At 49.6% G+C, this 16627-nt stretch overlaps 2 protein-coding genes across 2 annotated transcripts in view; one reads left to right on the forward strand and one right to left on the reverse strand.

Moving 5' to 3' along the window:
* Window positions 1-9251: 9251 nt before the first annotated feature.
* Window positions 9252-10479, forward strand: Mien1 (migration and invasion enhancer 1). Its single transcript, XM_005368281.3, has 4 exons — window positions 9252-9376; window positions 9488-9585; window positions 9907-9983; window positions 10068-10479. The coding sequence occupies exons 1-4, from the start codon at window positions 9288-9290 to the stop codon at window positions 10149-10151; spliced, it is 348 nt and encodes a 115-aa protein (XP_005368338.1). The 5' UTR covers window positions 9252-9287; the 3' UTR covers window positions 10152-10479.
* Window positions 10480-10792: 313 nt separating this feature from the next.
* Erbb2 (erb-b2 receptor tyrosine kinase 2) overlaps window positions 10793-16627 on the reverse strand; it is a 24861-nt gene continuing 19026 nt past the window's right edge. Inside the window, exons 16-27 of the mRNA XM_005368282.3 lie at window positions 16607-16627; window positions 14958-15096; window positions 14753-14875; window positions 14477-14575; window positions 14075-14260; window positions 13781-13936; window positions 13601-13676; window positions 13220-13366; window positions 12756-12853; window positions 12378-12566; window positions 11891-12143; window positions 10793-11772 (exon numbers count right to left, since the gene is read on the reverse strand). The exon at window positions 16607-16627 is cut by the window's right edge and continues 27 nt beyond it. Of these exons, the coding sequence (XP_005368339.1) occupies window positions 11420-11772; window positions 11891-12143; window positions 12378-12566; window positions 12756-12853; window positions 13220-13366; window positions 13601-13676; window positions 13781-13936; window positions 14075-14260; window positions 14477-14575; window positions 14753-14875; window positions 14958-15096; window positions 16607-16627 (1840 nt within the window). The 3' untranslated portion in view covers window positions 10793-11419. The remainder of the gene's footprint in view (window positions 11773-11890; window positions 12144-12377; window positions 12567-12755; window positions 12854-13219; window positions 13367-13600; window positions 13677-13780; window positions 13937-14074; window positions 14261-14476; window positions 14576-14752; window positions 14876-14957; window positions 15097-16606) is intronic.

The following is a 16627-nucleotide window of genomic DNA, read 5'->3' on the forward strand; positions in this document are numbered from 1 at the left end:
GCCTGAGGCCACGGGTTTAGGGAAAAGACTCCAGGCCTTAACCACCACCACCACCACCCCGCCGCGCGCGCGCGCGCGCGCCTGTGGCCTGACCTCACCAAGAGAGGACATGGGGGGGGGGGGCTGGCAGCCTCCGTGCCATCTACCTGGGCAGCGGGCCAGATCAGCCCGAGGCGGGCACAACCTGAGGCCCTGGTGAGGCTGGGGGTAGGAGTAAATTGTCTGAGACCGATGTCGGTCGCCTTACCTGGAGGAACTCCAGTAGAAGGAGCCGGACACCGGGAGCAAAAGTGAGGCTCTGTCTAGGGATCCCAAGCGCTTGGATTTGATTTCAAATCCACTCTCTCTTCTCTACAGGTGGTTGGAGGGTATCACGCCTTTGGATGGTGAGGCAGGAGAATATGGAGAGAACCTTGCGTATCCAGATTCCAGGCTCAGGGAAACTAAAATTATCTTGGGCAGGTGAGGGCGGGGCCTAAGAGGCTCCCTGGAGAAGGAAGCGCTAGAGGAGGGGTGGAGACTCCTCACAAATGCACCGCCTGGGATTGTTCTTGCCCTTCCTACTGGGCAGCAGGTGCCAGGAGAGAGAGCAGGTGCCTAGGGAGAGACAGGGAAGAGTCAAAAAGAACAGGCTGGAAAGAGAAAAATCTAGTCTGGTGGCTGTTGGTTAGATAAGAAATGGTCCCGCCCACTTCTACTTGTGCCTCGATGAGGGTCAGTTCATTGGTCAAGCTAAGGGGCCGTCTTCTGCTCACCCCCATCCCCCCACCCCCAGCCAGGACAAAGGGCACTCTGCTTAAGAGGGAAGCCTGAAGAGATGCTCTGCCCTTTGACCTCCAGCTATAGTCTAGCCACCCAGGCTGTTGCCCTGGCCCCTCTGAGAGACCCAAAGTACACCCTCCCTTCCGAGCCAAGGCTAGGGTCTCACTTGCCCAGTTTCAAATCTAAGAGTGGCTAAGTGGCCTGGTGGGAGGGGCCACGGTGCTCTGGCGACTGTTGTGAGCCACTGCAAGAGATTCCTGTTCGAACAGTAACTTCAGCTTTCTGGGTCAGCCCCTCAGCAAACATCGGGGGATCAGAAAGAGGGGCTGAGAGACCAGGATCAAAGACAGCGGGCCACCTCCCAGCTTCCTGTGGGTGACAGTTAAGAAAAACAAACAAGGGCTGGAGAGATGGCTCAGCGGTTAAGAGCATTGCCTGTTCTTCCAAAGGTCCTGAGTTCAATTCCCAGCAACCACATGGTGGCTCACAACCATCTGTAATGAGGTCTGTCGCCCTCTTCTGGCCTGCAAGCATACATACAGAAAGAATATTGTATACAAAATAAATATTTAAAAAAAAAAAGAACGAGGAAGGCAGTGGCTGGACTGGATAGCACGTCTGGCTGAGCTGGACAACACATCTTAAAAAAAAAAAAAAAGACACGAAGACGGGCGATGGTGGCGCACGCCTTTAATCCCAGCACTTGGGAGGCAGAGACAGGCGGATCTCTGTGAGTTCGAGACCAGCCTGGTCTACAGAGCTAGTTCCAGGACAGGCTCCAAAGCCACAGGGAACCCTGTCTCGAAAAACCAAAAAAAAAAAAAAAAAAAAAAGACACGAGTTGATAAGGGGTCTACCCAGAGGAAGTGCAGCCTCAACTTTTCGCTTGAAAAGCCGGCTGTGGAGGTTCACGCCTTTAATCCCAGCACTCTATAGCCAGAGGCTGGTGGATCTCTGAGCGTTCTATACCAACCTGATCTACATGGCAAATCCCTGGACAGGGAGGACTATACAGAGAAACATTGTCTCAAAAAAAAAGCAAAAGCAAAAACAAACAAAAACGAAGAAAGAAAAAAGAAAGAGCTGGGCGATGGTGGCCGCAGGCCTTTAATTTAATCCCAGCATTCGGGAGGCAGAGGCAGGCGGATCTCTGTGAGTTCGAGACCAGCCTGGTCTACAAGAGCTAGTTCCAGGACAGGCTCCAAAGCCACAGAGAAACCCTGTCTCGAAAAACCAAAAAAAGAAAAAAGAAAGATTTGGTGAAAAGCAAAGAAATGGGGAAGGGGACACGGTAGCATGGGCAGGGAAGCAGTTTAAACTACAAAAAAAAAAAAAAAAAAATAACGCAAAGGAGACATCATATGCAACCATGGAAGCACCTAGCAGATCCGGGCTTGGGGAACAACAAAACCAGACCCGCCCTTAGTCTGCTGCAACCCAGTCAGGGAGACTGACCTTTTAGAGCCACACAAATACGAAATGACAAGGGACAAGTATGCCAGGGTGAGTGACTCACAGCTGGTGCTGGCAGGGAAGGCCTTCTTTCTGTGGAAGTGAGGGAAAGCCGAGGAGCTGTTGCCGGGGGAAGGGAACAAGAAGGGTTAACCATCCCTGGTGAAGGAACAAACACAGAAGACGCTGCTAGGCGGGGAACATGGAACGCAGAGCTAAGGGGGTGGGGGTGGACAGGAAAAGAGGCCATGCCGGTGAGCCTGGGCAGGTTGTGCAGGTTGAGAGGGTGGAGAAAAGCCTCGCCGTTCTTAAAAGGCGGGAACCCGGCCTCCACGTCTCACAAGCTGCTATGGAAAACACGGCTCCTCAGCCAGCCGCCGGAGTCTGCATCTCTGAGGCAGAGCCCCAAGAATGTGTGGTATTGACCAGCCCTCGGGTGGCTGTTTTGCAAACCAGTTTTGAGAGCCATCCATCCTGTTTGTCCAGACGCTACAGGTTGTATCTGGTCCCAAGGAGAGACACAGATCGCTGCACTTGGAAAGATCATGGTAGATCCCTCAGGATGTTGAAGGCTGGAAGGAAGCCAGACCGAGTGATGTAGAATTCCATTTCTTTCTTTAATAGTTTTGTTTTTATTTATGTGCACATGCCTGTGTGTGTGCGTTGCACTGTGTGGGTTCCTGCAGATCTCGCACAGTTGGAGGTATAGGTAGTTTGATTCTCTGAAAGATCATCAACTGCTCTTAGCCCCTGAGCCACCTCTCTCCAGCCCCAGAATTCCATTCAGAGGAAGTGGGACTGTAAGGGGACAGGGCAGATCTGAGGCCTCAGGGAGGAGACAAGAGGTGCTACCAGTGGGGGGGACAGACCTAGTAGTAGGAGCTTGGGAGCCATTCTGTCTGGGACCCTACAAGGTAGACGCATAAGGCTATGTGTTTGTTGGATCCACTGAAAGTTCCTTACACAACGATTGCGTTTTATTTGTGTGGAGAAAATGGGGGCTGTGTGTCACACAGTGTGTGTGTGTGTGTGTGTGTGTGTGTGTGTGTGTGTGTGTAGAGGTTAGTGAGAATTGGTCCTCTTCTTCCAGCAGATGGGTTCCGGGGATCAAAATTCATATCATCAGGCTTAGCATTAGGTGCCTTTAACTGCCTAGCCATCTTGCCCATAGAAGATGAATTTATGTATAAGTTAATTTAGGATAAAAATTTACGTATAAGTTAATTTGAATTTAGGATAAAAGTCGCCACAAGGTGAATGTGTAATCCCAATACTCAGGAGGACTGAGAGTTCAAGGCCAGATTGAAGTATACCATAGTAAGAGTATCTCCAACTAGACAAAACTAAAAGACACACAAGAGGAACCGATTTACTGCTGTCCCTTGTCTTATGATGTTATTACATCTGGACAAAATCTAGTTTTGGTTGTTGCATTGCTTTGTTTTTTTGTTTTTTAAGATTTATTTATTTATTATGTGTACAGGACATTCCTTCCATGTGTACCCGCATGCCAGAAGGGGGCGCCAGGTCTCATTACAGATGGCTGTGAGCCACCATGTGGTCGCTGAGAATTGAACTCAGGACCTCTGGAAGAGCAGTCAGTGCTCTTAACCACTGAGCCATCTCTCCAGCCCCCTTGCTTTGTTTTTTTAAGATTTTTTTTTTATTTATGTGTATGTGTTTGCCTGCATGTATTTAAGCATAACACATTGTTGACTCGTGCCCAAGGAGGCCAGAGGAGGGCGTCGGATCCCTTGGGACTGGAGTTAGGTGGTTATGAAGCACAATGTAGGTGCTGGGAACCGAACCCAGGTCCTTGGCTAGAGACGCACTGCTCACCACTTCTCCAGTCCATTTTTTGGGTTTTTCGAGACAGGGTTTCTCTGTGGCTTTGGAGCCTGTCCTGGAACTAGCTCTTGTAGACCAGGCTGGTCTTGAACTCACAGAGATCCGCCTGTCTCTGCCTCCCAAGTGCTGGGATTAAAGGCATGCGCCACCACCGCCCGGCTCTCCAGTCCATTTTTGGCTTTCCAAAATGGCACCTTGGGGTCTTGCTATATGTAATCTTTGCCAGCCTCAAACTCCCTCCTTAAATTCCTAAACTTGTGACCACCCTCCTGCCCCTGCTGGGGTTAGAGACTTACGCCCTCATGAAATACCTTGATTTGAAGAAACCTGGGAGATAGCTCCACAGGTAACAATGCTTGCTGCAAGTCTGATGACCCAAGTTCAATTCTCAGGGACCACATGGTAAAGGGGACTCCCAAAAGTGGTCCTCTGACCTCCACGTGGGCACTGCGGTATTGATGTATCCACATCCACACATACATACACACTCGTGATGAATGCTTTTATCATTTTAAAAATATCTGGATTGGAAAATGTACTTTATATCTAAACTACCAAATATCAAAGTCCAGTTTCTATTGAATCTATATCAAGTAATCAAGTATACAGCATTGTAAAGTTAAAAATTCGAGGAACCATCTGTACTGATCAAGGAAAAGCATTAAGAGTTCAAATATAAAACTTTATGTTTCTACACCAGTGTAGCTGTGGCTTTTTTTTTTTTTAAACAGGGTTTCTCTCTGTAACAACCCTAGCTGTCCTGATACTTGATTTCTAGACCAGGCTGACCCCGAACTCACAGAGATCTACCTACCTCTGCCTCCTGAGTGCTGGAATTGAAGGTGTGTGCCACCATATCTGGAGACAGTAGCTTTTTTTTTTCGCATGCTTATTTTTTTTATTTAAAATGTATGTATTATGTGTATAATGTCCTTTCTGCATGTGTGCCTGCAGGACAGAGGAGGGCACCAGATCTCATTATAGATGGTTGTGAACCACCATGTGGTTGCTGGGAATTAAACTCAGGACCTCTGGAAGAGCAGACAGTGCTCTTAACCTCTGAGCCATCTCTCCAGCCAGACAGTAGCTTTTTTGATAAAGCTATTTAATAAACAGATAGGATCTTTTGAGTCAGCGTTTTACTATATTGCCCAGAATGTTCTTGAATTCAACCAATCCTCTTGTGTCTTCCAAGTAGCTAAGGCTGCAGGCATGTGTCACACCTGGTAGAGAGAAGGGCATTTTAACTGAATGGCACTGTGACAGTTTAATACTTGCATACCAAAAGTTTTTTTGAAAATTTTTTTTAAAGATTTATTTATTATGTATACAGTGTTCTGTCTGCATGTATGCCTGCACTCCAGAAGAGGGTACCAGATCTCATTACAGATGGTTGTGAACCATTATGTGGTTGCTGGGAATTGAACTCAGGACCTCTAGAGGAACAGCCAGTGCTCTTAACCTCTAAGCCATCTCTCCAGCTCCCATACCAAAAGTTTTAATTTAGCTCTTTACTTCCCATGATGCACAAAAATAATTCTAAACTGAGATCCTAAAGGGTGTAGAAATGGCTCAGTGGTTAAGAGCATTTGCTGCTCTTCAGAGAACCTGAGTTCAGTTCCCATCACTTATCGCCCAATGGGGCTCAAACCTGCCTGAAATTGCAGCTCCAGGGGATCTGATGCCCTCTTGTGGCCTCCACAGGCACCCGTATACACATGCACATTACCAGACATATCACACATGTAAGTAAAAACAACCATTAAAAATGAATCATAGCCAGGCATGGTGGCGTATGCCTTTAATTCCAGCACTCAGAAGGCAGAAAGATGCAAGTGGATGTTTATGAGTTCAAGGTTAGCCTGGTCTACATAATAAGTTCCAGGGCAGTCAGGTTATATAGAAAGACCCTGTTTCAAAACAAAAACAAGAAAAAAAATATATCATAAACCTAAACAACAGAATTGAACCTATAAAATAGTAAAGTCACAATAAAACATCAAAAACAAAAATTAAATAAATAACAACAAATGAAGGAAAGTCTGTAGTATTGAGTTATGCAAAGGATTTTTTATGTTTATTTATTTATTTACTCATTTTGGTTTTTCAAGACAGAATTTCTCTGTGTAGCTCTGGCTATCCTAGAACTCACTCTGTAGACCAGGCTGGCCTTGAACTCAGAGATCTACCTGACTCAGCCTCCCAAGTGCTAGGATCAAAGTCATGTGTCACCACTAGGCTTGCAAAGGATTTTTTTCTTTTTTAGTTTTTTGGGGCAGGGTTTCTCTGCATAACAGTCCTGGCTGTCCTGGAACTCACTTTTTAGAGCAGGTTGGCCTTGAACTCACAGAGATCTGCCCACCTCTGCCTCCTGAGTGCTGGGATTAAGGGCATGTGCCATCACCACCCAGTACAATGAATTTTTTTTAAAGGAAAAAAGTTTTTTTTTTTAATAATTGTGAATCCCCATGAGATAATGTGGGGTGTTTTTTTGTTGTTTTTTATGATTTATTTAACTTTATTTTATGTGAATTGGTGTGACGGTGTCAGATCCCCTGGAACTGGATATTCAGACAGTGGTAAACTGCCATGTGGTTGCTGGGAATTGAACCCGGGTTCTCTGGAAGAACAGAGTTCTTACCCGCTGAGCCATCTCTCCAACCCCAAGAAAATAATTTTAATTGACTGTATTAATTTAGAATGTGTATGTTGTAAAAAACAAAAAAATACTTGTAAATTATCCATTTCATTTATTTCATTATAGATATTTTATGTAGAATACATAAAAAGAAGCCAGGCGGTGGTGGCGCACGCCTTTAATCCCAGAACTTGGGAGGCAGAGGCAGGTGGATCTCTATGAGTTCGAGGCCAAGCCTGGTCTACAAGAGCTAGTGCCAGGACAGGCTCAAAAAGCTACAGAGAAACCCTGTCTCGAAAAACCAAATATTATATATATTATTGTATATATTATATATAATATATAATTATATATAATATATAATTATATATATTATTATTATATTATATATTATATATATATGTTTTGTTTTTTCTCTGTGTAACAGACAGGGCTGTCTTGGAACTCACTTTGTAGGCCAGGCTGGCCTCAAATTCACAGAGATCCACCTGCCTCTGCCTCCTGAGTGCTGGGATTAAAGGCCTGTGCCACCATCCCCCAGCTATTAAATACCAATAATAAGGAGATAAGTAGCCCAATTAAAACTAGGCTATAAAACTGAGCATGGTGGTGCATGGTGCATGCCTTTAATCCTAATGCTCAAAAGGCAGAAGGAGTTGTATCTCTGTGAGTTCCAGGCCAGCCTGGTCTACATAGGGAGTTCCAGGCCAGTTAGACCTACACAGTGAGACCCATTTCAAAAACAAAACAAAATTGTCCAGGTGGTGGAAGCACAGGCCTTTAATACAGCATTCGGGAGGCAGAGGTCAGTGAATCTCTTGTGCTCGAGGGCAGCTTGGTCTATAGAGTGAATTCCAGGACAGGCCAGGGCCACACAGAGAAACCCTGTCTTGAAAAACCAAAAATTAAAAAAAAGAAAGAAAAAGAAAAACCAAATGAATGTTTCTATTTCAAGTAATATGTATGAATGGCTACTGAGCACCTGAAAAGACGGCCAATAGCCTTGCCTACCAGAGTAGGTATCATCAAAGAGACAGGAAACCAATCTGTGTGATGGCTATAAGGAAACAAATCCCTGTGTACTGTATTGCTATTGGTAGCACAAAATGAGACAGCTGCTTGGGAAAAACAAACAGGTAGGCAACTCCATAAAGGGTTAAATATAGATTTCCCAGGTAGCCCAATAATTCTGCTCCTAGGAATCTACCAAAGAGAAACGGTGGCACACATCCACAAAAAGACATTACATTTATAGCAGCGTTATTCAAAACAGACAAAAACCAAAGAAACCCAAATTAATGTCAATAGGTAGTAACTGTGCTCTGTCTACACAATGGAACGAAATACTACTCATCAGTAAAAAGGAACTCGGGTCACCACTGGAGTGAAGATTGTTCAAAAAGAAACCAGAGCAAAAGCTGCGTGTTGTATGAATCCGTTTATGTGGAATATCCGGGAAAAAACACGCAAAGCGGACCGGTGATTGCTCAGGACTGGAGCTGGAAGCGAGATGGATGGCAAGCCAATATGAAGGGCCTTCTTAGACTGATGGAAACGTTCTGTGTTCTAACTGGATGGGACCACGACAGAACCCAACAAACAAAAATTGAGCAAACAATGAACAGTTTAAAGAGACACCAGACTGGGTGCCTTGTTATGATACCGTGATGCTTCAGGGAAGGAAGAGGCAAGTCCTCAGGCTTCCTCCTCTTCCAGAATTACACACTGGGTGTGCAAAAAGTGGGTGCCCGAGAGGAAGCATTGCCCGAGGAGCATGTACTTCCCGGACTGCTTTAGTTGCAGGAAAGAGTTAAAGGTTTGGAAAGGGTACCACTTGGCATTTTAGAGTCCAGAGAACTAGAGTGTTGGGCTGACGTGTGGCTGAACCTGTAAAGATATTTGCGACAGAGCCTGACAGTCTGGATTCAATCCCTGGAACCCACAGGATGGAAGGAGACCGACGCCTGAGAACTGTGCTCTGACCTTCACAAGTATGCTGTGTGGCACGGGCCCCCACCTCCAATACACACTCATACGCAAATTAATAAATAAAGTAATAAAAGTTTTAAGAGACGCCATCACATGCACAAATCCACACTCACATATATACATAGTTAAAAGTTACAAAAGTTACAAAAAGAAAAAAGAACTCAAGCATGTAATTGACGGCTGGTTTCAAATGTCATCATCATGTTAGCGAGAAACAGCAACAATCACAAAGCATCAGCTACTTCGGCCCCATCCTTAGATGCTTGCCCCATTTTCTCTGTCTTTTGTAAATGGAAAAGAGCTTTGCAATCAGAGGCAGTGTGTTATTTAAACAAATCCATGACGTCCAGTGAGCAACGGACGCCGAAGAAATGCAGGGCTCTCAAAACCCAGACCAGGGAGGGTTTGGATAGGTTTGCCCAGCTGAGCCCGAGATACTCGCTCTCTTTATGCAGTACAGGAACAAGACGTAGCAATGGCTGGTGACTGCAGGGGGCGCCCAGACGCAAGGAGAGGTCCGTCACGCCCATGACCACGCCCCTCACGTGATTTGGCTGACGTCACACCCGGAAGCAGCCCTGCAGCGGAGCGGGCAGCAATGAGTGGGGAGCCTGGACAGGTGTCCGTAGTGCCCCCTCCCGGGGAGGTGGAAGCAGGCAGTGGAGTCCACATCGTGGTGGAGTACTGGTGAGCCACTGGGGCTGAAAAGGAGCCCTGTGTTCGCCGGCAAGATGGGGGTGGGTCCACGGGAGGCCCCACCCCCGGAGCCCCAGCTCACCCCACGTCTCTTCTCCCCAGTGAACCCTGCGGCTTTGAGGCGACCTACCTGGAGCTGGCGAGCGCCGTGAAGGAGGAGTATCCGGGCATCGAGATTGAGTCGCGACACGGGGGAACAGGTGAGATCCGCAGAGCACCTGCTGAGTCAGTCTGTATTATAAACCCCAGCTCTCCTGCCTTCTAGAGCTGACTGTGTATAAACCCCCTAGCAGGGTCTGGCACATTGAAAATGCCTAGTGTGGGTTTGGAGTGAAAGCCCTTAATGGCGTGATGGAGGGACACGCAGGTGAGTCTTCCCGAATGGCTTAAGGATCTAAAACCCGGGTCACTCATGGTGTCAGCGGAGACCACGAACCGTCATGCTTGTAGTCTCTGGAGTGCCAAGGCCCTCCCTGGTGTCTGCCTGTTTTTAGCTCACTCTTGCGTTTGTTTCATACCAGGGGCCTTTGAGATTGAGATCAATGGACAGCTGGTGTTCTCCAAGCTGGAGAACGGGGGTTTTCCTTATGAGAAAGATGTGAGTATCGGCAGCATTGGAAGCATGGCTGAGGCACACCCTCCTCTCTTATGCTTACCACTTGCCCCTGTCTCTGTTCTCCAGCTCATCGAGGCCATCCGAAGAGCAAGCAATGGAGAACCTTTAGAAAAAATCACCAATAGCCGGCCTCCCTGTGTCATCCTGTGACAACACGTGATTCTTGAAAGCTTGGTTCTGGGGCTCAAACCTGTTTCCTTGGAGCTCCACTAGGAACTTCCTCTGCCTTTTGCCCCTCACTTAGCTCCACTTAGCCCCTTTGGGCACAAGGAGGGGCTAGACATTTCTATGGTCTTGGAGGCAGAAAGGAGATGTTTTCTGTGGACATTTCCACGACCATCTCACACCCCTCTCCTGGGATCCGTGGTGCCCTCTGCAGCTCGGTCCTCTCCCCAGCTTGGCAGATTCTGTAACTTATTTTCCCTGAGTCCTGGGTAGTGTCAGCTATTGGCAATAAAGAGCTATTAGCGCTACAAACACTTGTGCAACTGGTGTGTGTTTATGTCCAGCCTGCAGGAGCACAGAGGTCAGTCCAGACCTGTTAACACCTACTGGGTTGGCCCTCTCTGGACAGAGGCAGCTTTCTTAGGCAAGGAAGATGAGTCACAGAGCCCCTTCCCCCAGGGGGAGAGGACCTCATTCCAGTGATGGCCTTGGAATGAGTATGTCCAATGGAGAACGACCCTGTTGCCAAAGGGTCCTCAGAAAGGAATCCTAACTCCCCAGTCCCCTAGCCCCAAACCAAACCACCTCAAACTACCCACTCGCTGGGGGGAGAGCTATGTGTCAGGTGAGCAGGACGGCCTGGCCCAGAGCCACTCCCAGACGTAGGCTGGCGTCCTATTTTACAAATCTCACTGCAAATGGACAAAGAGGCACACCACTCCCTAACTTCCATATAACAGCCACTCTCCCACGGTGTCCTTATTTCAGCTTTAAAAAACAAAAGTAAAAACAGAACAAAATACACTCTGTACAAGGATGGTCTGGATGCTAGTGCAATCCCTTGCCTTGTGGAATGCACGCACGACTCAGTCCTAGTGGGTTGTCCTGTTCCCAAGATATTCGCTTGGGGCCTCTTCCCTTCTAGGCTGAGTTTCCCTCAGTCCTCAGAACCAAGAGAGCCAGGCCAAGCGAGAAGCCATGACTGTAATATCCACTGGACCCTACGGACTGTCAGGGCAGTCTGGAATCCACCAAGGCTGTCCAGTGTGCCGTCTCTTCCAGCCACATGGCCCCTCTCGACCACTCGGGATGATTCAAGCAGCAAGAAGGGCTCCATAGGGTGGGTTCCTGACACAGCAGGCTGCCCTGGATGTTATGTGGCCAGAGGACCTCTCCCTGCTTTGCGGTGAGGGAGAGCACAAGCCAGGTTTCCCTCCCTTTGAAGGCAGAACAGGGTCTCTGCAGACGTATCCTCAGACGGGCACATCCAGGCCCAAGTACTCAGGGTTCTCTGCCGTAGGGGTTTCTTCAAAGGTACTTGGTGGAGACCCCTTCTCTGATGGGTTCTGGTCCCAGTAATAGAGGTTGTCAAAGGCTGGGCAGAAGGCAGAAGGGTGAGGTTGAGAGGCAGTGCTTCCTCTGGGTGCTAAGTACTCAGGGTTTTCCACAGCACCCCCAAAGGAAAAAACGTCTTTGACAACCCCATTCTTCCCAGGAGAGAGAGTCTTGGGTCTTTCTAGAGTAGCAGCAGCAGGCCGGACAGGAGACAGAGGACCCTCTGGGGTCACGGGGGGCTGAGGCCGAACTTCTGGCTGGTTCACATATTCTGTGGAGAGAAGAGGAGCTGATAGAGAAAAGAACTAAGATGTCCCTGCCCCTCAGTGGGTGTGGCCTGAGGGTTCCCAACTCCCCTCTTCCCAATCTCTCAGGCCTGGATTCCATACCGGGCTGGGGGCTGCAGGCCAGGGGAGCAACGTAGCCATCATTCTCAGCAGGCAGGGGTAATGTGGGATCCTCGCTGTACCGCTGTAGAGGGCTGAGGTCGTGTGGAGAGATGCTAGATAGCCCTTTGGTTGCCCCCATTCCCAGGTCACCATCAAACACATCAGAGCCAGCCCCTTCCGAGGGAGCCAGTGGAGACCTGGGGGGCTCTTCTTCTGAGGGCTCCAGGCCCAGTGTCAGCTCACCACCTCCACTCTGGGGTAAGAGAGGGTCATGAGAGAAGTTACTCATAGGTCTGGGAGGGGGACCTTGGCGGGGAATGATAGGTTCCCGGGAGAAAAACACAGGTCACCTTGGAGTCATTATGAAGGGAATGGAGCCCCAAGAGCTGGAAAGCAGTACTGATCATGGAATATTAAGGGAAGGTAAATGTCGGGGAGCACCAAGGGAAGGGACCCCGGTAGCCTCTGCTCTAAGATGGGCACTGACCCTGGTAGACGAGCTGCGGTGCCTACGGTGGGCTGTGCTCCCGGTGCCTGGAGCAGGGTCTGGGCAGAAGAATCCCTGCTGGGGGACCAGATACTCTTCGGCATCTACCAGGTCCCCCATGTCATCATCCTCGAGTAGTGAACGGTAGAAGGTACTGTCCAAGGGGCTGGATGGACCCAAGTCCTCGTTCTAGGGAAAGAGACACCAAGTGACAGCCCTTCCCCAGCCCAGCGTTAACTTCCCCAGAAAGGTTCACCAAGCTTGGACTAGAGGTGGGGGCTGGGCTTGGGGAAGTGGTATCCAAGTCCCTTCCCTCTCAGGTCTCTGCAGGAAGGAGGATGCTATTAGGGCAGCGATGATTGTGGGAAGGCCCAGTACCTGAATGACCACAAAGCGTTGGGGGTCCCTCGCCATGCGGGAGAATTCTGACACCAATTCCCGGAATCTTGGGCGACATTCAGAATCTATCATCCAACCTAGCGCAGGAGAGAGCTCAGCATCCTTATCCCAGGACCAGCTGCCTGGCCCCTTCCTGCTCCCTCTGAGTCTGGCCTAGACGACCCTGGCTAAACACATGGCAGAGAAGCACAAGTGGACTCTGGATCTTGAGCCAGAGTCCTGGAGTATTTCTCCTAGGTGCCCCCTTTAAAATGGCATCTTTCCCCTCAACAGCTGTCCTCTCGAGCAGCTAGGACTTCCATTGTGAGTGGGACAAAGCACCTTTGGAGGCTTCCTTCAGGGACACCTCTCCATTCATATCTCACTCTTCCTCCCCCAGAACCCACACACAGGTCAGACCACCCCTCCTCTACACCTGAGGCTCAGCCCCGCCCACCACGCACATTTGACCATAATCATGTAGACATCGATAGTGCAGATTGGAGGCTGAGGCAAGCGCTCTCCCTTCTCCAGCAAGTCAGGGATCTCCCGGGCTGGGATCCCATCGTAAGGTTTGGCCCCAAATGTCATCAGCTCCCACACCGTCACACCTAAGACAGACAGGCATCAGGAGAGGGGGGACAGGAAGCTTAGGTGTACAATGAGAGAGGCTAGCCAAAAGGGAGGATCAACCAGTCTCCTCATACCCCAGGTGGGCACAGGCCAACACAGGGTGGGCATCAGCAGCCCTCCCCCTCTCCTCCATACCCACCCTCATTCTCATACCAGTATCCCACCCTGCCAAGGCTACTCATCCAACCCTCCCTATCACCACCGCCACACACCATAGCTCCACACATCGCTCTGATGGGTGAACCGCCGTCTAAGAATGGATTCCAAAGCCATCCACTTGATGGGCACCTGGGAACGCAGAGCAAAAAGTCCTGAATGGGTGTAGTAGGGACGTGACCCTTCTCAAAGTTCTCCCGATAGCCAGATACCACCCCACCCCTCCCTTCTCCAACCTTGCCCCCATCTGCATGGTACTCTGTCTCATCAATGTCCAGCAGCCGTGCCAACCCAAAGTCTGTAATCTTGACATGGTTGGGACTCTTGACCAGCACGTTCCGGGCAGCCAGGTCCCTATGCACAAGCCGTACATCCTCCAGGTAGCTCATCCCCTGAAAAATGGGCACCAGTGTAGAACTGGAGTCTGGATCTCACCTTACTGACACCTCCCACCCCATTCTGGCCCCAGATGAAGACAGGGATTTGCACCCAAAGGACCTGCAGGGTCAGAAAGCCCCTTAAGCACATACCTTGGCAATCTGAACACACCAGTTGAGCAGGTCCTGGGAGCCCAGGCGACCTCGGTGTTCTCGGACATGGTCCAGAAGGCAGCCATAGGGCATAAGTTGTGTCACCAGCTGCACTGTGGATGTCAAGCAGATGCCCAGGAGGCGTGACACATACGGAGAACCCACACCAGCCATCACGTACGCTTCCTGCAAGGAAGGGTCCACTGAGATACAGAAAATCACCTACTCCCACCCACCATACTCCCCTCCTAGACCCTCCCATCCCTGCATGGTCTGCAGACCAGGAAGATCAAGAGGCAAGGTTTAGGGGTTCCATCTCAAACCCTAATGAAGAGAAAGCAGCCCAGATCTGCAGCGAGGGGGCTTCTCACAAGTCCCAAGGGAGAAGGTGAAGGGGCTCACATCCAGGATTTCTTTGTTAGCTTTTGGGGATGTGTTCTCCCTCAACACCTTGATGGCCACGGGGATTTTCACATTCTCCCCATCTGGGATCCAGATGCCCTGAACAGAAAGGACTTGAGTCAGGTCTGTGGTTCAGATCCAGCAGGTCCCCAAGAAGCCATTGAGGAGTAGCCTCTCTTCCCCACCACCAGCTAGGCCCATTTCTTTCTCTTGTCTACGCCCCTCCAGGCACAGCCCCTCCATATCCACCCGTGCCAGAACCCAGCCCCTCCTGACCTTGTAGACGGTGCCGAAAGCTCCGGATCCAAGCACCTTCACCTTCCTTAGCTCAGTCTCTTTGAGGATCCGCATCTGAGCCTGGTTGGGCATGGCTCCACTGGGCGTCAGTGGCTCCACTAGCTGGATTGAGAGGATGGCAGGGTGAGCGCCAAGCGAGAGTAGGTGGGGGGGAGGGGCTAGGAGGCCCTCCCCCCCACCTCACCTCAGTTTCCTGCAGCAACCTTCGCATTGTATACTTCCGGATCTTCTGCCGCCTCCTCTTGATTAGGATCCCAACAACCACCCCTATGACCAGGAACAACAGGATGCCGACCACAGTCGCGATGATTGATGTAGCCGGGCTGAAAGCAGAGACCAAAATCGGAGATTAGAGCTAGTCTAGGGAGGAAATTTGAAGAGACCCCATGAAGGGACGGGAATGTGTTTTGGCTCAAAAACATCATGGGAAGTTGGACGCTGTGGCACACGCTCTTAATCCCAGAACTCAGGAGGTAGAGGCAGGCGGATCTCTGTGAGTTCGAGGTCAGCCTGGTCTACAGAGCAAGTTCCATGACAGCCAAGGCTATATAGAGAAACCCTGTCTTGAAAAACAACCAAAAACACAAAAAACAAAAACAACAACAAAACACTTCATGGGAGATCATTCAACAGAGACCTTACTAATCTGCACTATGCCCACCCCAGGAATCCTGCCACACTTAGAAATGGGATCCAGGAATGTGTACCCCCAAGACTCTAAGGTACTAGTCAAAGCTTTCTCCAAGGAGTCATGGTTTCCCATGCTTTGTGGCTGTTACACCGAGGACACCCATTACCAGGACCCCAATTTCTTCTTGATATAATCTTTTTATGACTCAGCTCATCCTGGGGCACACAGGGCCCCTTGATATTCATCAGACCATTTATGTGTTGATTCGCTTATTCTTTTGACTGTATGTCCCAGGCTTACATGTATGTGCCTCCATTTTCCAAACGCTGGGGTCATAGGTGTGTGCCACTGTGCCCAGCCATCCTTGATCCCTTTTACCCCATCTTGCTCTGTACAAGGCCTGCCATATATATAGCAAACATTTCATGAATGCTTGCTTCGTGAGCAAACAGCTCTTTAGAGCAATCCCCAGCTTGCTTTTCTCCTTTCCAAAGCTCGCCTCTGGCAATCCATGGCACAGTGGTCAAGAACTCTACTCTTAAGCCGGGCGATGGTGGCGCACGCCTTTAATCCCAGTACTTGGGAGGCAGAGGCAGGCGGATCTCTGTGAGTTCGAGACCAGCCTGGTCTACAGAGCTAGTTCCAGGACAGGCTCCAAAGCCACAGAGAAACCCTGTCTCGAAAAACAAAAAAAAAAAAAAAAAAAAAAAAAAAAAAAAAGAACTCTACTCGTCAGATCTGGCCCTCATTGCCTCAACTTTCACCCCTCTGCACTCTGGGGGTCACTGCACACACCCTAGAGATCTCTTCACTACTCTAGACTTGCCTGATCCTCCACCTAAGAGCAAAGGAAGCACAGCGCCCCCTCCTGGAAACCTCCGGCCACCCAGCTCGAACACTGCGGCTCTGCATGCTGCCACAGTTTATCTCCAGTTCTAGGTCCTTGAACTTGGCCAGTGTCCCTAAAGAAGCATCATCACCAGGGAGGCTCTTGGGACACCAACCACATTCCTAGCATCCCTTACCCCACAGCATCCTGGGCAGGTCCTCATCCACTTGTTGAAACACAAGTCAACAGAAAAAGACTGGGCTAAGGAGGGAGGCACGTGTGGCATGTTGGGAAATCCCTCTCTGTATTGCGGACCACCCGGGGTCAATGAAGGAGTCAGGGGCAATGGGGTACCTCTGGGGCTCAGGCCCACCTGGCTCTCTGCTCTGCTGGG

This window comes from Microtus ochrogaster, unplaced genomic scaffold, assembly GCF_000317375.1.
Source record: "Microtus ochrogaster isolate Prairie Vole_2 unplaced genomic scaffold, MicOch1.0 UNK31, whole genome shotgun sequence".
In the NCBI taxonomy this organism is placed as follows: domain Eukaryota; kingdom Metazoa; phylum Chordata; class Mammalia; order Rodentia; family Cricetidae; genus Microtus; species Microtus ochrogaster.

Bases quoted from the DNA above. Each gene is read 5' to 3' on its own strand.
- Mien1 (XM_005368281.3), top strand. From the start codon at position 9,288: ATGAGTGGGGAGCCTGGACAGGTGTCCGTAGTGCCCCCTCCCGGGGAG. The intron at 9,586-9,906 runs GTGAGATCCGCA...GTTTCATACCAG, and splicing joins GTCGCGACACGGGGGAACAG to GGGCCTTTGAGATTGAGATC. The intron at 9,984-10,067 runs GTGAGTATCGGC...TCTGTTCTCCAG, and splicing joins GTTTTCCTTATGAGAAAGAT to CTCATCGAGGCCATCCGAAG.